Here is a 23,637-nt window from a genome sequence, read left to right on the forward strand (position 1 = left end):
GGGTCCTAATCACACTTTCCATGAAGAAATGTAGTCAAGTAAGCAACTGATATGTTTGTAGTTTGGGAATTGCCATATTAATAAGTATCAACAGTGATTTACTAAATATCTGCTCTCAGTAAAATTGTCATTTTTTAATAATTTTTCCAATAAGGGGAAATGTTTATAAGAAATGTATCAGCTTTTTAGTATAACTTTACCATTTACTGAACTGCCACTGAATGCATAAATTTTGTCATAGAGACAAACGAGTAGTCTCAGGTTCAAGTTGTCTCAGGTTCAGACTACCCTATGTCCTAAGAATTACCATAAAGATCATTTTATTCTCACAACCAGCAGCCAGCCCTGGAGTCATATGCATGGACCAAAAACTGGTGAGTGTTGCCTAGAAACAAAGCATTGAAGAGTCTAAATAATTGGGGCAAGAAATCTGAGTTTATCTTAAAAGATAAAACGACAAGCTCTTTGCCTTAAATACAAACAGAACATTTAGAACCTTTGTTTCTCTCAGAAAGTGCCCCAGGCTGGGGAGTGTCCAATTCTGCTGGGCTCAAACTCCAGCTCTGCAACTTCCTGATCTGGGACCCTAGATACATCACTCTTTCCTACACTCAAGTTTGCCTTTATAAAATTGAGTAAATAAGAGCAAGCTCATGGAGTGGTTGTAAGAACTCATAGGCAGTAATGTATAAAGCACCAAGCACAGTACAGTAGATATTGGTGCCTTCTCTCCTTTTGCTTCTTTAATTTCCAGGCTTCTTATACTATTTTTGTGCTGACTCTGAATTAGAGGTTGAAGAGCCACTTTTATGTGTGGTGTTCTTTCATTTGCTCTAAAGGTTCAAGGAAGAAACTGCAGCACACATCACATCCCTCAAAGCATCTCATGAGAGGGAAGTAGAGAAACTCCTTTGCCAAAACGCAGTTGAAAATTCTTCTTCCAAAGTAGCCGAACTAAATCGTAAAATAGTAACTCAAGAGGTAGGTGACTTTAATAAACTTTGAGTGTAATGCAATTTTTTTTTCAAGACTGTTGACAAAGTATCTGGAAATATTTTAACTTCACTTCTTGAGGTTGGTGATAGGAATGGAAAATTATTGTCACTTTCTTTTTATTTAATAGAAGACAACACTCTTACCATATGTGTTTAACTATTCTACTTTACAGTTATACCTTTAAATAAGTGTTTTTGCAATTTTGTCCCTATATTTCTCAAATATATCTTCCTGTAAGTAGGTTGTAATAGATGGTTGAGGGATACATCCAATGTGATGGGGACCTTGTACTTAAACCTGAATGCTGAACCACCTCCTTCCACCCCAAGTCCCAGCTGCCAAGTCACTCTTCTTTCCCCATTACCTGTTGTTCATTAAATAATGTTTTGTGGTCATTCAGGCGCTGGGGATAAAATAATGAACAGAGACATGTACACAGCTACAGCCATTATGAAGCATAGTCTTCCGAGTATTTTGACAGGACACGGTGACAGCTCATCTGCATTTCCTCAAGTGTGTCTTCCTTCTTGGATAGTATGTTTGTCAACTTGGAATATTTATGAATATCTATTGTGTGGCCCATCTTCTGTGGTTTTTGCAAGTTGAAAAAACAGCATTAAAATAGAATTTGCAACTTACTTTCAAATGGTGTATCCAAGAAAAAAAAGAAAAGAAAGCAAATGTAGCAAAATGTTAGCAGTCGGTAATTCAAATTGAAGAATATGTGATTGTTCATTGTGCTCTTCATCTTTCTGTAGGTTTTAATACCAAACTGAGGGGGAAAAACTTCAAGAAATAATTATCTCATGATCACCTCCCCCACCCATAATTATTTAATAGGATTTTAATTAAAAACAAGTCCATCAGTTGGGGAAGGTTGAGTATGGACAAGACAGGAGATATTATGAAATTACTGCAAATTTTCTTAGGTGTAAAAATGTTATTGTGGATTTGTAAGAAAATGCATGTTGAAATATTTGATGTATCTAAGGGTGAGATGTAATGAGGTCTGTAATTTAATTTCAGATAGCTCAGAAGTAAAGAACTTTGACTGTTTTAATACTTCACTGAAAAAGATTTAAAGTGCTTTTTTGAAGTAACCATTTTACAGCCTTGCAGAGAGCTTCTCTAGCTTTATTCCCCTCAAAGGAGCGGGGTGTCAGTGGGCAGCAAACATCATATCAAGTGATTATATGATAAGGAGAGGTCTGGGAGGGATGGGGAAAGTAGTCTTATTAGGCCATAGTGCCATAAGTATCAATATGTTATTTTCCCAGAGTTCTAAGTGTAATATTTTAAATTGGGAGTTAAATGAAATCAGCATAGTCCGATTGTAGAAACAGTAAAAGTAAATCATTAGAGAAAAGAAACATGAATCTTTCCTGTTTTTGCAGCTTCTTGATGGAAGTATTTACTTACGTACTTCAGTTTCTTTGTCTAAAAATGAGACTTTTCACAGATGTTAGGTTTTATTATTTTAGTCAATAGCTCTTTAATAAAAACTATCTTAATTACAAAGTATAAAGATAATATTGGCCACGTTCTTCAAAATGTTTAAACTTTATAGAAGTTGATTTTGTGGTATTTTTCAGATCTTCAAAAGAAAAGTATTAGAGATAAAGAAGCCAAGTAGTTACCTAGTTATTAATTTATGTATGTGGTGTTATATATTAAACTTTGAAAGAAACAAAATGATGAATTTATTCAATGAGTTTAATTCATTCAATGAACTTAATTTCTGTGGCAATGATGTTAGATTTTGGCAATTATAAAATATTAGGATCCTTTTTATTTTTTAATACAAACAAGTCATTAGTTCCCTTTCTTATATTTTTCAAATAATGTTCAAGGAAAAGCTTTATTAACTCAGTACTTCTAACATAATTTCCTAGGTACTTATAAAACATTTCCAAAATCAAGTTAACGAGCTGCAGGGTAAACAAGAATCTCTTGTAGTTTCTCACGTTCGAGAAGAAATCCTACAGAAAGAGGTAAGACATAACCAAAATATTCTGCTAACATAAGCTTTTACTTAGCCATTTCAATCATATTCATGTTTCTGTATAATTCTTTAAATTTAAATGTACAAATAGAGATAACCCAGAAATATCTATCACGTTAAGAAAATATTAATAAAAGCCAGCTTTCCCCAGATGAAGCTCAAATGTTAGTTAATTAAGTTATTTATATGTTTGTGTTTGTCATTGTGATTTTCTGGGCAGTAGGGAAATGGGGCGAGTTTGGTTTGACTGTTTTGAGTTTTTAGGAGGTAAAATTGGATGGCTAAGGCCATTTCTGCATTAAGTACTAAGACTATTTAATTTGGTTAAGAAATAGGTAAAGAAATTGTGACAGTGATGCTGGATCACTGAGAAGAAAACCATTATTGGAGATAGATCTTTCTAGAAACTCACCTTTTTTTTTTTTTTTGCCGTACACGGGCCTCTCACTATCGTGGCCTCTCCCGCTGCGGAGCACAGGCTCCGGATGCACAGGCTCAGCGGCTATGGTTCACGGGCCCAGCCGCTCCGCGGCATGTGGGATCTTCCCGGACCGGGGCACGAACCCGTGTCCCCTGCATCGGCAGGCGGACTCTCAACCACTGCGCCACCAGGGAAGCCCCGAAACTCACCATTTTTATTACTCTGAGATTCTTTGATTCTAGGAAGTATGAAAAACCAGATAAGCTGTGTATTCTGTTTGAAGCATATGCATCATTTTTTTTGTTATTCAAGGACTTATTAAATCACATGATAAAAGCAAAACGTAACAACTAATTGCATTATGGAAAGATTAATGTAGAAATACTCCACAGTTATGCAACTATCTGTTTTAAAAATCTTGTTCTAGGAGTTGAAAGGCTATATAGTTCAGCACTGTGCATTCTTTTCAGTGTTTAAGAGGTACATAAACTTTGTTGTATAAGCAGTAAAAATACAGAACCTCACAGACCTCAAGTAAAATTTTTAGGAAAACGTAAAAGGAAGTATGTGTTCATGTTTGCAAGATAAAGAGCAAGGTCAATTTTGGTCAAGTTACAGTGTTCTTAGTTTGAGAATAGCTAAATATTTTGAAAATAGAAAAGCTATAACACATGATCTTGAAGCCTATTTACTGGAAAACTAAGTAAAGCACTCTGTCTCTTGAATAAAGCTAATGATAGTCTGCCTTTTGATATGAACCATATTTATCATAGCTGTTTTACCAGGGCTAATTTATTCCCTCTCTGGTGCCCTGTGTGTTATGAGGCATTCTGTCTCAGGCCAGTGGGAATATAAACCATTCCCAGCCTATATGAGCTCCAAGAATCGTTCAGGCTACTGTTTCCACTGGCTTCGAAACCGCCTCTGGACAACAGACTAGGCAGTTATAGAGCTCATCTTGTTTGTTTCCTTTCTCTCATGAATTACAGCCCTGCAGTGCTATTAGCCAGTTTTGGAAAACAGTTGTTTCCTGTATTGTCTGTTCTTTCTGGTTGTTTAAGAAATCCCTGTTGCTTACTCCACCATGGCCTCAGGTGACAGCTAATAAACAGTGGTGAATTCTGTTTTATGACTGCATTTTTTTCTTTTAATTTATTTATTTTTATTTCTGGCTGCATTGGGTCTTCCTTGCTGCGCGCGGTCTTTAGTTGTGGCGAGCAGGGGCTACTCTTCGTTGTGGTGCTCAGGCGTCTCATTGTGGTGGCTTCTCTTGTTGCGGAGCACAGGGTCTAGGCGCATGGGCTTCGGTAGTTATGGCACGCGGGCTCTAGAGCACAGGCTCAGTAGTTGTGGCGCACGGGGGTAGTTGCTCCGTGGCACGTGGGACCTTCCCAGGCCAGGGATTGAACCCTTGTCCCCTGCACTGGCAGGCGGATTCTTAACCACTGTACCACCAGGGAAGTCCCTGACTGCTTGTTTTTAAAGTAATTTTATAGAGCTACAAGAACACTGAGTGGTTTCAAATTTTTCAGCATAGCTCAAGTTAGTTATTAGAGATTTTTAGTTTTCTTTGATGGTATCATACTTAACCTGGTTTTTTTTGATCCTTGATTCCTGCATTGGTTATCTGTGCATTCGAGTAATTGGTGTCCTCTTCTAGACTTTTCAGGTTTGCTACAGCAGAGACAGTTCTTTACCAGTCAGCTCAGTTTGGGTTTCTGGATGTGTCTGCTGGTCACATCCTTGGGCTTGCTTTCATGGTCTATTTTTGGGCAAGGCCACTGCCTGAGTTCTGAAGTTGGAGAAAGAGGGATGCCACTAGCTGAGGACAGTTGGACAGGATTCCTGGTTTGGTTCCCTACCCAAGTGAAGCTGTTGCCTAGCCTGTATCCAGAGTGCCAACTCTGGCTTATGATCACTGTATGACTCTAAATGTTTACTTGAACCTACATTTTATAATAGAGGAGTCAAAATAGTAATAATAATAGTTACTGTTTATTAAGTGTTTACTAGGCACTGAAGTGTTCTATGTGGTTCTCACAATAACCCAAAAGAGTAGGTACTACTATTCCCATTTTCTAGATGAAGAAACTGATGCTAAGAAAAATGGAATAACTTACCTGATGTAACCAAGCAGAATATAGAAATGCAAGCATTAGGACTCAGAGCCTCTGGCTCCAGGTCCAAGGCTCTCTCTCAGTTACTTTTTTTAAAAAATTTATTTATTTATTTATTTATTTATTTTTGGCTGCATTGGGTCTTTGTTGCTGCATGCAGGCTCTCTCTAGTTCCAGTGAAGGGGCGGCTACTCTTCATTGCAGTGTGCGGGCTTCTCATTGCGGTGGCTTCTCTTGTTGCGGAGCACAGGTTCTAGGCAGGCAGGCTCAGTAGTTGTGGCCCGCGGGCTTAGTTGCTCTGTGGCATGTGGGATCTTCCCAGACCAGGGATTGAACCCTTGTCCCCTGCACTGGCAGGCGGATTCTTAACCACTGCGCCACCAGGGAAGTCCCATCAGTTACTTTTTTACGAATCCCCTATCAGTGGACATTCGGGTTGTTACCAGTTTTTTTCTATAGTATTCAAGTAGCAGGAAGCATTTTTGATCATACATCTTTGCTTGTGTATCCAGTTGTCTCCAATGGATAAATTCACTAAAATATAAGAATTTTTTAAAAGTAAAGATTCAACGTTAATTTATACTCTTAAAGGTACTTTTAAGTAGGTACAAATGAAGGGACGTTATCTCTATTCTTTGTCTAGAACCACATTTCTGAATTTATGTAGTTTACAAATGAATGTTTAACTTCTGAAAGGTGACTCCGTTGATTTATTCATGGATAATTGTTAAACACCTACTCTCTGCTGTGCATGGCTCTAGGTGCTAGGAATACTGAGGAGAACAAAGTTAGACAAAAATCCCTGCTCTCATGGAGCTTACATTTTATTTGGGGAATCAGACAATAAACAAATGTAACTTTTGATAAATCAGATCAACTGAGACATCTGTTAAGTACTTAGCCTAGCACCTAGCACATGATACTGCCATAACTCACTACTGCTTGTCCTTTAAGAGTCAGTTCAGCCACAGCTGCCTCAGGTTGAGAATCCTGCAGCCCACCTCTCCTTCAGGTTCAGGACTCCCTCACTTACCACCTCACTGCTTCTTGGGCATCTCTCCATGGCAGCACATCACGTTAGAATTCTCATTCTCTCAAGTGTGCCTTCTACTAGACCAGAACTTCCCAGCTGGTGGACCTGGAATGGGTTACCTGTAGTCACAAGATGATGATGGCTGGAAAGGTTGTCTAATGACAAACTCAGTCATTTTTCAGTTATTAAAAAGTTTATAGACGATGAAGTGATATTTGACCATTACATGTATGACAATGCCTCTGACAACTTTCTTAGTTCAGTATCATTTTTTGTTTTGTTTCGGGGGGGGTTTGTTTTGTTTGTTTGGTTTTTTGTTTTGTTTTACAATTTTTAGCAATCATTGTTTTGACATACAAGATTTTGTTGCCCAGCACCCATCACCACAGCATGGTATGGATGGCATCTCCCCAACCTTTCTGCAAATCATCCTAATTAAGGTCTGCCTATTTCTTTGGTCACTGATGATATCAAGGATGTCCCACACTTAAAATATTTAGATTTGCCTCTGATTTAATTTGATTGTATTTTCACATTTTTTAAACTAACTTCAGAAGAGTATATGGGTTCTTTTTTTTTTTTTTTTTTTGTATTAGTGTTATTAAGTACTTGGGTGTTTCCATGTAAAGCATGATTGAATTGTTAATTTTATCCATTTTCATTTGCTTGTTAATTATTTTGCCTTTTGATATTAACAGTTGGCAAAGTTATCATAATTTTATGGTATAAATAAAATGCAATTAATTTTTTTATGAAGTCCAATATAAAGATCCCTCATGTCACCTCCATTTCACTCCCTGGTGCCATAAAAGTTTTACCATTTTCTCTGGGTCATGATATGAAAAAGGAGGTACTGCACTAGACTGTCATCTCCATGAGGACAGGGACTGTGTCTTTCATCTCTGCATCCTCAGTACCTAAGAGACAGCCAGCACAGAAAGAGTTCAGTACTTCCTTATCTTTGTTTTATATGCATACATTCACATGTGGAATGAATTATTGTAAGTGACAAAGTGATAAGAACCAGAAGAGAATTACAAATAGAATTATAGGGAGTTGACAAAAGAGGATCCATATTTATTGAACTCTTTCTGTGTATTGGGTGCTTTAAATGTATTATTTAATCCCAAAAGTAATCACACTATTAACAAATACTTTGTAACAAGGCTGAATACATCAAAGAAAGTGCCCAACTTCATTTTCAGCACCACAACCATCCTGGCATACCTGGGAGGGAGAAGGTGGTCCAATCATCTGGAACCTTTTGGAACGTGAGGTCACTTCAGAACAAGGATGAGCCTTTACTTTCTGGACCTAGGGAATGAAAGCTATTATTTTAACAACTCCAGATACCTTTGATGTTAACAAGAAGCCTCTTATCTAGAGAAATTTTATACAAAGAATATGCAGTGACTGTTCTTACTTCTTAAGACTGCCTGTTAAAAATGAATTATTTCCTTGTTATCATAATTTCCCATTTATTTCATATCTCAATTTTAGATTACAAAACTGTTGGAAGAATTGAGAGAAGCCAAAGAAAACCATACACCAGAGATGAAACATTTCATGGTCTTAGAAAAGAAAATTAAACAGATGGAACTGAGACATGAGCAAAGAGAGCAGGAGCTTCAACAGGTGAAGTAGTAAATCACTTTTACATATTTGTACAGTTCTTCACATTTAAGTACCTCCCGTTTGCTATCGTTTTGTCATCCCTAGCAAATTAAAGTATTTCCATTGTATATTGATTTTATTAAAAATAAATGTATAGCTTTTAAGAGAAAATAAGACTTTAATTCTTAAATACCTGAAGATTGGTTTGCCTTATTATATCTACAGAAATAGAGTAACGACTTTTGTATTCTGTTCTTTATTGTTGATGGATGCCTGTAAGTTAGGCATTTTACCTTGGGAACAGGGCTCTTGGGAACCGTGTTCCATATTTAAGTCATTTCAACAAATGTTAGTAAGAAACAGGCTTATATTAAAATGCAATCACTTAAAATCTTATTTGCCTAGCACCAGTAACATTGGGGTTACTACATGTAGCTACAAACAGATACATTAACAGAAATTAAAATGGGCAGAAGGGCTTGATGTGTTTTTAGGCACTAGCCTTGGTCTTGATATTTAGCTTTGCTTGAACAGTGTATTAGTCTGCTTGGACTGCCACAACAAAATATCATAAACTAAGTGGCTTAAAAAACAGAAATTTCTCACAGCTCTGGAGTCTATAAGTTTACAATCAAGGTTTCCAACTGGTTCAGTTTCTGTGAGAGCTCTTTCTGTCTTGCAGATGAACTTTTTTCTCCATGTGTGCTCTGTGGGGTGGAGAGGGGGAGTAGAGAGAGAAAGAGCTCTCTGATGCCTCTTCTTATGAGGACACTAATCCAATCTAACTAGGGCTCCACCCTTATGACTTAAACAATATGTTAGATGAGATGGACTTAACATACATAGTATATAGTATCCAAAAGGAACAAAATACATTTTCGAGCACACATTCTTCTCAAGCACACGTGTATAATTCTCCAGGATAGATCATATATTAGGCCACAAAACAAGTCTTAATAAATTTAAGAGGAGATTAAAATCATATCATCAAGCATCTTCCCTGACCACAGTGGAATGAAACTGAGAATCAGTTGCAAGAAGAAAACTAGAAAATTCACAAATATGTGGAGTTAAATCACATGCTGCTAAACAACCCATGGGTTAAAGAAGAAATCAAAAGATAAATTTAAAAATATCTTGAGACAATTGAAAATGGAAACACAGCATACCAGAATTTACAGGATACAGCAAATCAGTCCTGAGAGGGAAGATAATTGCAATAAATGCCTACATCAAGAAACAAGCCAAAGACAAAGAAAAATTTTAAAGCAGCAACAGAAAAGCAATGTGTCACATACAAGGGAACCCCCACTAGAGGATATGTAGATTTCACAGTGGAGAGTTTGCAGGTGAGGAGACAATGGATTGATACATTCAAAATACTGAAAGAAAAGACTGTCAATCAAGAATACTATAGCTGGCAAAGCTCTCCTTCAGAAACAAATTAAAAAGCGTCAAAAAACTTGAAAAAAAAGTTCAGGGAGTTCATCACCACTAGACCTGCCTTACAAGACTCCTAAAGGGAATTCATCAAGTGGAAATAAAAAGATGCTAATTAACATCATAAAAATATATGAATGTAGTTGAAAAACTCACAGGTAATGCTAAATATATAGTCAAAGTCAGATTCTGTAATATTGTAATGGTGGTGAATAATTCTCTTACAATTCTAGTATAAAAGTTGAAAAAACAAACGTATTAAAAATAACCATAACTACATTAGTTATTGCACACACAGTATTAAAATATGTAAATTGTAACATCAGTAACCTAAAATTGAGGTGGGAAGCAGTAAAAGTGTCAAGTTTAGTATGCTATTGAAGTTTTTATCAACTTAAAATAGGATGTTATAAATATATCACATTTTATGTAGGCCTCACATTAACCACAAAGGAAAAAATCCTGTAATAGTTATCCAAAAGATTATGCTAAAGGAGTCAAAGCATACCACCACAAATCATTAATTCACAAAAGTAGACTGGAAATGTAAGAAGCAAGGATCTACAAGACAGTCAGAAAACAACAAAATAACAATAGTAAATTCTTATCAATAATTCTCTTTAATTTAAATGGATTAAATTTTTCATTCAAAACAGTAGAATTGCTGAATGGATGAACAACAAGATCCAAACAATATGCTACATACAAGAGACACACTTTAACTTTAAAAACACACGTAGACTGAGAATGAAGAGATGGAAAAAGATATTTCAAGCAAATGGTAACCAAAAGAAAGCAGGAGTAGCTGTAGCTATATCAGATAAAATAGAGTTTAAGCTAAAAATCACCAAAAGAGACAGTGAAGGTAATTATATAATGATAGAGGGCTCAATCCATCAGTAAGACATAACATGTAAATATTTATGCATCCTACATCAGAGCACTTAAATATATAAAACAAACACTAACAGAACTAAAAGGAGAAACAAACAGCAATACAGTAATAGTTGGGGACTTTAATATCCCACTCTCAACAATGGATATTTCATCCAGAAAATCAATAAGGAAACAGCAGGGTTTGAGTGATACTATAGAAAAAATGGATCTAACAGATATATACAATACCTCCCCCCCTCCAACAACAGCAGAATATACATTCTTATCAAGCACACAAGGAACACTTTCTAGGGTAGATCACGTTAGGCCACAAAACAATTCTTGGTAAACTTAAGAAGACTGAAATCATAGCAAGTATCTTTTCTGACCTAAATGATGTGAAACTAAGTATCAACAGGAGGAAAACTGGAAATGTGACATATACATAGAAACTAAACAACACACTCCTAAATAAACAATGGACCAGAGAAGAAATTGAAAGGAAAAAAAAAAAGGTATCTTGAGATAAATGAAACATGAAACACAACATACCAGAACTAATGCAGTGCAGCAAAAGCATTTCTAAGAGGGAAGGTTATAGAGATAAATGCATGTTTCAAGAGAAAAGGTATCAAATTTTAAAACCTAACTAACTTTATACCTCAAGGGACTAGAAAAAGAACAAACTAAGCCCAAAGTTAAAAGAAGGAAGGAAGTAAAGATTAGAGCAGAAATAAAGAACAAATAGAAAAGATTAACAGAACAAAGAGTTAGTTGTTTTAAAAAATAAAATTGGGCCTCCCTGGTGGCGCAGTGGTTGAGAGTCCGCCTGCCGATGCAGGGGATACGGGTTCGTGCCCCGGTCTGGGAGGATCCCATATGCCGCGGAGCGGCTGGGCCCGTGAGCCACGGCCGCTGGGCCTGCGCATCCGGAGCCTGTGCTCCGCAACGGGAGAGGCCACAACAGTGAGAGGCCCGCATACCGCAAAAAGAATAGAAAAAAATAAAAATAAATAAATAAATAAATAAATAAATAAAATTGACAAACCTTTAGCTAGACTGAGGAAAGTAAAAGGGGGAGAACTCAAAAATTATAAATGAAAGAGGGGACATTACAAATAATACCACAGAAGTACAACAGATCTTAGGAGACTACTATAAAAATTAAATGCCGACAAACTGAACAACGTAGAGGAAATTGATAAATTGCTAGAAATATACGATCTACCAAGACTGAATCATTAAGAAATAGAAAATCCTGAAAAGAGCATGCTAGTAAGGAGATTGTATCAGTAATCAAAAGTCTCCCAACAAAGAAAATTCCAGGAACAGATGGCTTCACTGGTAAATTCTATCAAATTTTTAAAGAATTAATGTCAGTCCTTCTCAAACTTCCAAAAAGTAGAAGAGGAGGGAATACTCTCAAACTTATTTTACAGGCCAGCATTACCCTGATAACAAAGCCAGATAAGGCCACTACAAGAAAATAAAACAATAGACCAATTTCCCTGATGAATATAGATGCAACAATTCTCAAAAACAAACAAAAAAATAGAGACCCGCAAGCAGGCACCAAGCACTGCCCCCTGTCCTGGGAGTGCACGGGCTGCAGCCACCCCTAGGAGACCCCTGAACAGGCACCAAGTGCTACCCACTGTCCTAGGAGTGCATGGGTTGCAGCTGCCCCAGGAGACCCCTGAGCAGGCACCAAGTGCTGCCCCCACTGTCCAATAAGCATTCAAGGGGCCGTGCATGCGTACCCCATATCAAGGGGATAATGGCCAGCATGCACTGAGGAAAGAGGCAACAAGCATCCGAACTAAAGACAGCCCCTCAATTCTGGACAAGATGGCAGAGTAGAAGGACTTGAGCTCACTTCCTGTCACGAAAACACCAAAATCATACCTAACTGCTGAAAAACCATCAACAAAAAAGACTGGAACTTGTCATAAAGATGTTTTTACATTCAAAGACAAAGAAGAAGCCACAATGAGACAGGAGGAGGGGCACTTTCATGACATAATAAAATCCCATACATACCAAGTGGATAACCCACAAACTGGAGGATAATTATTATCACATAGGTTCTCCCACAGGAGTGAGAGTTCTGAGCCCCACATCAGTCTCCCAAGCCTGAGGGTCTGGCACTGGGGAGGAGGAACCCCCAGAGCATTTGGCTTTGAAGGCCAGTGGTACGTGACTGCAGGAGCTCCACAGGACTGGGGGAAACAGACTCCACTCTTGGAGGGTGCACACAAGTTTTCCCAGCACAAAGCAGTAACTCCATAGAATCCTGGGCTAGACCTACCTGTGGGTCTTGTAGGGTCTCCTGGGGAGACGGGGGTTGGCTGTGGCTCACTGGGGGGCAAGGACACTGGTGGCAGAGGCCCCAGGAACACTGATCAGCATGAGCTATCCCGGGGGTTGCCATTTTGGCACCAATTCCTGGCCCTAGCCAACACCCAACAGCCTGCAGGCTCCAGTGCTGAAATACCTGAGGCCAAAAAAACAGCAGATAGGAGCTTAGCCCCACCCATCAGCAGACAGGCTGCCTAAAGCCATACTGAGCTCACAGCCACCTCTAAACGAACAACTTGACATGGCCCTGCCCACCAGAGGGACAAGATTGAGCTCCACCCACAAGTAGGCAGTCACCAGTCCCTCCCACCAGGAAGCCTGCACAAGCCCCTGGACCAGCCTCACCCACCAGGAGCAGACACCCAAAGCAAGAGGAACTATGATCCTGCAACCTGCAGAAAGGAGACCATAAACACAGAAAGTTATGCCAAATGAGATGACAGAGAAATATGTTCCAGACAAAGGAACAAGATAACTCACAAGAACAACTAAGTGAAGTGGAGATAGGCAATCTACCTGAAAAAGAATTCAGAGTAATGATAATAAACATGATCCAAGATCTCAGAAAAAGAATGGTGGCACAGACCGAGAAGATACAATAAATGTTTAACAAAGAGCTAGAAGATTTAAAGAATAAACAGAGATGAACAGTACAATAAGTGAAATGAAAAATACACTAGTAGGAATCAATAGCAGAATAAATGAGGGAGAAGAACAAATAAGTGAGCTGGAAGACAGGATGGTGGAAATCACTGCTGTGGAACAGAATAAAGAAAGAAGAATGAAAAGAAATGAGGACCGTGTCAGAGACCTCTGGCACAACATTAAACACACCAACATTTGCATTATAGGGGTCTCAGAAGGAGGAGAGAGAGAAAGGGCCTGAGAAAATATTCGAAGAGATTATAGCCAAAAAGTTCCCTAACATGAGAAAGGAAACACTCAAGTCCAGGAAGTACAGTAGAGTCCCATGCAGGATAAACCCAGGGAGGAACACACCAAGACACATATTAATCAAACTGACAAAAATTAAAGACAAAGAAAAAATATTAAAAGCAACAAGGGAAAAGCAATAATTAACATACAAGGGAATTCCCATAAGGTTATCAGCTGATTTTTCAGCAGAAACTCTGCAGGCCACAAGGGAGTGGCACCATATATTTAAAGTGATGAAAGGGAGAAACCTACAACCAAGATTACTCTACCCAGCAGGGCTCTCATTTAGAGTCAACAGAGAAATCCAAAGCTTTACAGGCAAGCAAAAGCTAAGAGAATTCAGCATCACCAAACCAGCCTTACAACAAATACTAAAGAAACTTATCTAGGCAGAAAAGAAAAGGCCCCAACTAGAAACAAGAAAATTATGAATGGGAAAGCTCACCAGTAAAGGCAAATATAAGTAAAGGTAGGAAATCATCCACACACAAATATGATATCAGAACCAGCAGCTGTTGAGAAGAGGAGAGTACAAATTCAGGATATTAGAAATGTATTTGCAATTAAGAGACCAGCAACTTAAAACAATCTTGTGTATATATATAGACTGCTATATCAAAACCTCATAGTAACTGCAAACCAAAAGTCTACAAAAGAAATTGAAGATGACACAACCCGATGGAAAGATATACCATGTTCTTGGATTGGAAGAATCAATACTGTCAAAATAACTATACTACCCAAGGTAATCTACAGATTCATTGCAATCCCTGTCAAATAAACACATTATCAAAATGTGTTTTTCACAGAAGTAGAACGAAAACTTTTAAAATTTGTATGGAAACACAAAAGAGCTCAAATAGCCAAAGCAGTCTTGAGAAAGAAGAACAGACGTAGAGGAATCATGCTCCCTGACTTCAGACTATACAACAAAGCCACAGTCATCAAAACAATGTGGTACTGGCACAAAAACAGACATAGATCAATGGAACAGGATGGAGAGCCCAGAAATAAACCCACACACATGTGGTCAATTAATCTATGACAACGGAGGCAAGAATATACAATGGAAAAAAGAAAGTCTCTTCAATAAGTGGTGCTGGGAAAACGGGACAGCTACACGTAAAAGAATGAAATTAGACCATTCTCTAACACCATACACAAAAGTAAACTCAAAATGAATTAAAGACCTAAATGTAAGACCAGATACTATAAACCTCTTAGAGGAAAACATAGGCAGAACACTCTTCGACATGAATTGCAGCAATGCCTTTTTCAATCTGTCTCCTAGAATAATGGAAATAAAAACAAACCTAAACAAATAGGACCTAATTAAACTTAAAAGCTTTTGCACAGCCAAGGAAACCATAAACAAAACAAAAAGACAACCCACAGAATGGGAGAAAATATTTGCAAACAAAGTGACTGGCAAGGGGTTAATCTCCAAAATATACAAACAGGTTATGCAGGTCTATATCAAAAAGAACACCAACAACCCAATAAAAAAAAACCGGCCAGAAGATCTAAATAGACAAAGAAGACATACAGATGGCCAAAAAGCACATGAAAAGATGCTCAACATGAGAAATGCCAATCAAAACTACAATGAGGTATCACCTCACATCAGTCAGAAAGGCCATGAACAAAAAGTCTATGAACAATAAATGCTGGGGAGGGTGTGGAGAAAAGGGGACAGGACCCTCCTACACTGTTGGTGGGAATGTAAATTGGTACAACCACTCTGGAGAACAGTATGGAGTTTCCTTAAAAAAAACTAAAAATAGAGTTATCATATGACCCAGCAATCCTACTGCTGGGCATATATCCAGAGGAAACTGTAATTTGAAAAGATACATGCAGCCCAATGTTCATAGCAGCACTATTTACAATAGCCAAGACATGGAAGCAGCCTTAATCTCCATTGAGATTACATATATATATAGTAGAATATTAGCCATAAAAAAGAACAAAATAATACCATTTGTAGCAACATGGATGGACCTAGAGATTATCAGACTAAGTGAAATGAGTCAGACAAAGACAAATATCATATATCACTCATATGTGGAATCTAATTTTTTTTAAAAAATGATACAAATAAACTTACTTACAAAACAGAAACAGACTCACAGATTTCAAAAAACAAACTTACGGTTACCAAAGGGGAAATGTGTTGGGGAGGGATAAATTAGGAGTTTGGGATTAACATACACACACTACTATATATAAAATAGATAACAACAAGGACCTACTGTATAGCACAGGGAACTCTACTCAATATTCTGTAATAACCTATATGGGAAAAGAATCTGAAAAAAAAAGAATATATGTATAAATATATAAATGAATCACTTTGCTGTACACCTGAAACTAACACAACATTGTAAATCAACTATACTCCAATAAAGTTAAAAAAATAAAAAAGGAACAGTGAAGTCAAAAGGCTGCTCTAGCAGCACATACAGTGAAACCTTTGCATCTTCTAGTGGAGACTCATTTCCTAGATTAACAGTACAGATGCTTGTAAGAAGCTACAGGGTAATGTGTTTTGGTTTTGTGGGTTTTTTTCAGAATTGAAATTACAGAACAAATTTAATGCTTGTAGCACTTGTGAAAGGGACCTTTTAAACCTGTGTTTTTCCTTTCTATTTGGAAGCTGCTCTCAGCTCTGAGTTCTATTATAGTGAATATGAGGGGCAGCCTTCATGACCCACCTACAACAAGGCATACTTATACTACCAATATTACCACTGTCAATGTATAGAAGATGACCATATCAGGACATAATTATTTCCAAAAAGGCATATATTCCTTGTTTAAAAAAAAAATTAGCAAACCAAATTCAACAGCACATTAAAAGGATCGTACACCATGATCAAGTGAGATTCATTCCTGGGATGTAAGGGTGCTTTAGCGTAAGTAAATCAATAAATGTGATACACCACATTAACTGAATGAAAGATAAAAATCATATGATCATCTCAATCAGTGTAGAAAGAACATTTGACAATATTAAACACTCATTCATGGTAAAAAAAAAAAAAAGTCTTAACAGATTAGGTATAAAATGAATGTACCTCAACATAATAAAGGCCATAGATAACAAGACCACAGCTAACATCATACTCAGTGGTGAGAGGCTGGAAGCTTTTCTGCTAAGATCAGGAACAAGAAAAGAATGCTCACTCTCACCACTTTTATTCAGCATAGTACTAGAAGCCTTAGCCAGAGCAATCAGTGAAGAAAAATAAAGGCATCAGAATTGGAAAGGGTGAAATAAAATTGTCTCTGTGAATGACATTATTTTATATATAGAAAATCCTAAAGACTCCGCCTAAAAACCGCTGGTCAACAAATTCAGTAAAGTTGCAGGATACCAAAATCAGTATACAAAAATCAGTAATGTTTCTATATACTAGCAACAAATTATCCGAAAACCAACACAATTCTATTTACAATAATATCAAAAACAATAAAATACTTGGAAATAAATTTATCTAAGGAGATAAAAGATCTGTACACTGATAACTATAAGACATTGATAAAAGAAATTGAAGAAGACACAAATAGAAAGGTATTCAATGTTCATGGATTAGAAGAATTGATATTGTTATTGTTAAAATGTTGATATTGTTAAAATGTCCAAAGCCATCTATAGATTCACTACAATCCCTGTCAAGATTCCAATGGCATTTTTTACAGTAATAGAAAAAACGATCTGAAATTTGTATGGAACCACAAAAGACCACAAATAGCCAAAGCAATCCTAAGAAAGAAGAACAAAGCTAGAAGCATCTCATTTCCTAATTTCAAACTATATTATACAAATACATAACTGTAGTAATCAAAACAGTATGGTCCTGGCATTAAAAATAGACACATAGACCAATGGAATCAAATCAAGAACCCAGAAATAAATCCATGCATACATATTTGATAAGGGAGCCAAGAATACTCTTTGGACAAAAGACAGTTTCTTCTATAAATGGTTGTGGGAAAATTTGATATTCACATGCAAAAGACTGAACCTAGACCCTTACCTTACACCACACACAAATATTAATCCTAAATGGATTAGAGACTTAAATGTAAGACCAGAAACCATAAAATTCCTAGAATAAAATATAGGGGGACCATTCCCTGACATGTCTTGGCATAGATCCTTTTTGGATATGACACCTGAAACACAAGCAGTGAAATAAACAATAAACAAATGGGACTACATCAAACTAAAAAAGCCTGCACAACCAAAGAAATAATCAACATGATGAAAAGGCAACCTATGAAGTGGGAGAAAATATTTGTAAACCACACATCTGATAAGGAGCTAATATCCAAAATATTCAAGGGACTCACACAGCTCAAGAGCAAAAAAAAAAAAAAAAAAAAACAAAAATTTAAAAATGGGCAAAGGACCTGAATAGACATTATTACAAAGAAGATATTTAAATGGCCAACAGCTACATCAAAAGGTGTTCAACATCACTAATCATTAGGGAAATGCAAGTCAAATCCACAGTGAGCTATATCAAAAAGAATGGCTATTATCAAAAACACAAAAGTAACAAGTATTGGTGAGGATGTGGAGAAAAAGGAACCCATGAGCACTGTTGGTGGGACTGTAAATTGGTGCAGCCAGTGCTCATTGAAGCATTATTTACATCAGCCAAGACATGGAAATAATGTTAAGTGTCCATCAGTGGGTGAATGGGTAAAGAAAATGTGATATATATACATACAATGGAATGGTATTCAGCCATTAAAAAAAAAAAAAAGGAAACCCTGCCACTTGCAACAACATGGATGGACCTTGAGGACTTTATGGACCTTGAGGGCTTTATGCTAAGTCAGACAGAGAAATACAGATTCTATGTAATCTTACATGTATACTCTGAACAACCCCAAACACGCTGAAACAGAGATCAGATTGGCAGTTGCCAGAGGCAGGGTGAGGGGGAACTGGGGGAATTGGGGGAAGGTGGTCAGGAGGTTAAAACTTCCAGTACAAGATTTTGAAGCTTACGTGAGGTGACAGATGTTAACTAAACTTACTGTGGTAGTCATTTCACGGCCTTTACATACGTCACGTCACTACACTGTATACCTTAAACTTATACAGTGTTATGTTAGTTATGGTTAATGCCGTATTTCAATATATAATAGACATCCAAAATTTTCAAAATATAATGTTTAAAACTTAGAATTGAAAATTCGTACAGTATTTTGTATTCCGCTTAACTCAAGCATGTGTTTATACAGTATTTCTGAAATTCTTTTATTTTAGAATTATGAAGTTACTCTGTAGCCAGGCAGAATTATAAATAAATATTTTATTGGGCTTCCCTGGTGGCGCAGTGGTTAAGAATCCACCTGCCAATGCAGGGGACACAGGTTCGAGCCCTGGTCCGGGAAGATCCCACATGCCCACATGCCGAGCAACTAAGCCTGTGCACCACAACTACTGAGCCTGCGTGCCACAACTAGAAGCCACGGCAGTGAGAAGCCCGCACACCGCACAGCAACGAAGACCCAATGCAACCAAAAATAAATAAATTAAAAAAAATTTTTATTGCAGAGGTTCAGCAGGTGTAATGTTTGGCAACATTATTGGCTTTGTTGCCCTAACTAATTGTTTTTGTCTGTCTAGCTTTCTGTGGTTTGAAGTGCCTGTGACTAACGATTAACTTATGATGAGGTATTTTGAAATTATAAGAACAGTATTATAAGTTACTGGACAAGGTACACTCATTTCACAGTTGAAAAATATTGACCCACATAAACAAGGCAGTCTTGTGTGGTAGTTAAGAGCAGGGACTCTGGGGCCACCCTGCCTGGGTGTGAATCGTGACTCTGCCTGCAGTGGGTTCTGTGTGAATCTAGGGCAGATTAATTTTTTGTTTATTTGTGCCTCTCTTTCCCTACCTGTTAAATGGGGATGAATATGTAGAATATCTCCTACTGTGTTGTCAAGATTAAATGTTAACATATGTAAAATGCTTAAAGCCAAGCCTGGCACATGATAGATGTATGTGCTTTTATCCTATGTAATTCCTGCTGCTACAATGTATGGTTCATTAATGACATGTGTTGCATTAAAACTGTCTTGATTGCATCCCAAGTACTGTTCTTAAGAACAGCATTTTAGGGACTTACCTGGTGGTGCAGTGGTTAAGAATCCACCTGCCAATTCAGGGGACACGGGTTCGAGCCCTGGTCCAGGAAGATCCCACATGCCGCGGAGCAACTAAGCCCATGCACCACAACTACTGAGCCTGTGCTCTAAAGCCCGCAAGCCACAACTACTGAGCCCACATACCGCAACTAGAGAAAGCCCACGCACAGCAATGAAGACCCAATGCAGCCAAAAATTAAATTAAATTTAAAAAAAATCTTAAAAAAAACAAAAACAGCATTTTGGGGATGTTTAGATTCATTCCAAGGTATTGGATGCTTTAAATGGTACCCTTCCCCCCTCCCCCCACCATGGTTTAAAAGAAAAAGACTAAACTCCATAACTCCCTATCAGAATTAGATATTAAAATTCCCACTTACTCTTCACTTACAAGCCTGTTTATTGACCCAGCGGGGCCTATTAGGTAATGCTCCCCTCCCTCTGCCTCTCTCCCCTCTGATATATAGGTCACAGGTTTCCGTCATCAGCATTGTCCCACTTGAGCTCTTTGAGGCTATTAGAGGTTCTTCACCCACACTCTGAACTCTAAAAGTAATGCGGCATTTTTTAATTTGCAGATAATACAGCAGACACACCAAGTAGTAGAAACCGAGCAAAACAAAGAAATTGAGAAATGGAAAAGACTTGCGCAGTTGAAGAATCGTGAGCTGGACAAGTTCCGCACAGAGTTAGACTCCATTTTGGATGTTCTCCGAGAGCTGCACCGGCAGGGGTTGGTCATGCCAGTTGCTTTGGCAGAAGAAATGAACGCACCACAGTGTTACTAGAAACTCGCTTGTCGTGTGACCTCACAGAAAGGCCTGAAGATGGACGGTGGATGGGGTCTCTGTCAGAAGGAGGCTTTTGAAAAAAGTGTTACAGTATGTTGCCAGAACACAAAAGCAACATTTCAAAATACCCTTTACCAATTAGGAGGAAAAAAAAAGAGCAGCATTAATGGTGTATTTTACTGAAAATCATTAACCAGTCACATTTTAAATAATTTATGGACAAGTCCCTTTTTGTCAGGTGACTGGAACTAGTGAGATTTATTGCAAAAGGTCTCACTTTCGCGCTAGATATGCAAAGAAAACAAAGTTGCAAATACTTTGCCATCATTGACTAAGTGTGTATTCTTAATTCCTGGCCAGAAGAACAGCTCCTCTTTCCCACAGAGACACAGGGAGGAATGTGGGCACAGAGGCTCGGACAGTCACCAGAGTAGTGGCGCTTCCGTGATCATTTTGATGAGAGTTGTAACTTCTGTACAAGTAGATAGGGAGTGAATTCTCATGTTCTCCCAGATTTCCATTCCTACCTCTAGGTGCCTCATTTTGCACCTGATAAAAAAGTGCAAAATATATTTCACAAGTAATATGGGAATTTGATTTATTCACTGTTTTAATCTTTCATGCTACACGTCTTAAATGTCAGTCCCTTTTTTGTAACTTTAAGGTTATAAACAGAATATAACATTTTTACTTCATTTAAAAAGTAAATATATGTTCACTAGAAAAAATTAAAAGCATGCATAAAGGTAGCCAGATTATTCTTCTGTTTTACAATTTCATTTCCAAAAGCAGATAGTGGGCATATAAGATAACTGGTAAGTTAAAACTGTAGCTATACTTTGTTTTCAAATGTTCTGGCCCAGTGCTGTCCAGTAGAAGGATCGTGTGAGCCACATGTAATTTTAAATTTTCTAGTAGCCACATTTAAACAGATAAAAAGAAACAAATGAAGTTATTTTGGGTAATTTATGTAATATATCTAAAATAACAATATAAAAATTGGGTTTTTACATTCTTTTTTTCATACCAAGTCCCCAGATTCTGGCAAGTTTTCCATTTATAGCACACCTCAGTTTGGACCAGCACATTCCAAGTGCTCAATAACTACATGCCAGCAAGTGCAGTTCTAGAATAATCATTACAAACTGAAATGCTTTATAAAGGACAGTTGAAATAAATCTTAGTGAAATTATAGGTAGCAAATGTGAAATGTGGAAACTAAAGGAATGCTATTAATGTCCAGAATTTTTAATGTCCTTTTCCTAAGAGGGTAGAAAGCATTAATTATAGTTGTTTTTATGTGAAAGAATTTTAAGTTATAATATAAACTATTTTGGTTATTATTTGAATGTGCTTTTGTCTATTTTTTTATCTGCAAACCTGCTAATTTATAACTACACCCCGCCCCCGTTTGTCTTTTTGACTATCCATGGGCCGTTCATTCTAAGCACAAGCATAGCTGATTCTGAAACACAAGAAGTACAGACATTAAACAGATTATCACTTACAGAGAAAGTACATCCTATTTTGATGAGGACTCCATATTCTGTTTTGGAATAAGCGGTGCACATGGCACAGCTTCAATTTTACTTACAGAGTAAAGGTCCATACGTACTATCAGAACTATTAGTTAGAACTAGAAACCTCGGGGACCATACCCCATCCCTTAGTTATTGCACTGAGGGTCTAGGATGAGAACACAGAAGGTGGCCACATTTAGGCCATCTTGAAAAGGAAGGCTTTTATGAAGATTCAAACTCCAGAAATTATCAGTCCTCTTCTCCCACTTCCATCTCCCTCACAGTGTCGTAGGACACCTGCATCCACAGGCCTTCCCTTCAGGAACCTGGTCAAGATACGTGGTTGCTCTCACCGCTGCTTTTGTGCAGAGAGATTTCTGATTGGATCTTTTGTGAGCCCACAACGTTCCATAACTAGTATCTACCCATCAACCCTCAGAAATCCAGGCTTTAGTATTAGGGTCCCATTGTATATTAGAAAAATCTTAAATTTGTGACTAAATGCCAAGAAGATGGAAACATCTATTCCTCTTTCCCACTCATACTTCCTAAGGGCTCTCACTGGGTAGGTCTAACATCTGCAGGCATGTTATATAACAGGTAAACTTACTTGGAATTGGACACTTTGTAGTTACATAACTATTCAATGGCCTCCTACTTTGAAGAGCCCCTTAGCAATGGTTGGAAGAGTGAAGTTTGAAAGTTTTCTAATCCCTGTTACGGATAATTCTACTCTAGTATTTGAACCTGTTAATTATAGCCTTTTTCAGTTTCTATCGAAGAGTCTTTAAAGAAAAGCACATGTATTCCTTCTCAGCACCTGTCCAGCTTGGTAAGGGATTAGTTCCTAGCTCAAATTAACCTATTTCCTCCCCTCTAAACCAAAGTAAGTCCAGTTTTCTATCCAGGTTTGCTGAAAGCTTCCATCACCACGACTTAAATAGTGCAAACGGGGAAAAATGTTTTCCCACCAACACCTACTCCCTAGGATTGTTGTAAGAAATCAGTTTGAAGGGCACTATTAATCTCAGAAGAAAGGGGGAGAGGCACCAAGTTCCACTAGTAGAATAAAATGGGTTGTTAGTAAATTCAGTAACAAGAGACGAGACTTTGGGAAAGGGGCCAAAAAATGGGGGGGGGTGATAATTGTGCCAGGTGTGCATCCTTGGAGCACAAAAGCGAAGAGGCAGGAACACGGCAGGAGTCTGGTCCAGTGGAGCTAGTCTCAGTAAGTTTGCCTGCCAATGGTCCCCACCTTAGGGTATTGATACTACAATGAGAAAGTCCTGATGCAGAGAACAGATCATAGAACTGTACATGGTCTGTGTAACTCCTTGGAGAAGGGTCTAGAAGGTACTTGG

The 23,637-nt window shown here is 37.7% G+C and overlaps 1 protein-coding gene and 1 long non-coding RNA gene across 4 annotated transcripts in view; one reads left to right on the forward strand and one right to left on the reverse strand.

Moving 5' to 3' along the window:
* Positions 1-20,874, forward strand: part of CEP162 (centrosomal protein 162) — a 91,974-nt gene extending 71,100 nt beyond the window's left edge. For all 3 annotated transcript variants that reach the window (XM_082633335.1, XM_082633336.1, XM_082633337.1), the window contains 4 exons: positions 840-981; positions 2,889-2,987; positions 8,070-8,204; positions 20,544-20,874. In XM_082633335.1, the coding sequence (XP_082489461.1) occupies positions 840-981; positions 2,889-2,987; positions 8,070-8,204; positions 20,544-20,753 (586 nt within the window). In that variant the 3' untranslated portion in view covers positions 20,754-20,874. The remainder of the gene's footprint in view (positions 1-839; positions 982-2,888; positions 2,988-8,069; positions 8,205-20,543) is intronic.
* Positions 5,620-7,521, reverse strand: LOC309810960. The gene is made up of 2 exons (XR_014295082.1): positions 6,570-7,521; positions 5,620-6,070 (listed from the first exon to the last, which is right to left on the reverse strand). It is a non-coding gene; the product is annotated as an uncharacterized lncRNA (long non-coding RNA).
* Positions 20,875-23,637: the final 2,763 nt, after the last annotated feature.

This window comes from Mesoplodon mirus (genome assembly GCF_964341445.2).
Source record: "Mesoplodon mirus genome assembly, chromosome: 10".
Taxonomy (NCBI): domain Eukaryota; kingdom Metazoa; phylum Chordata; class Mammalia; order Artiodactyla; family Ziphiidae; genus Mesoplodon; species Mesoplodon mirus.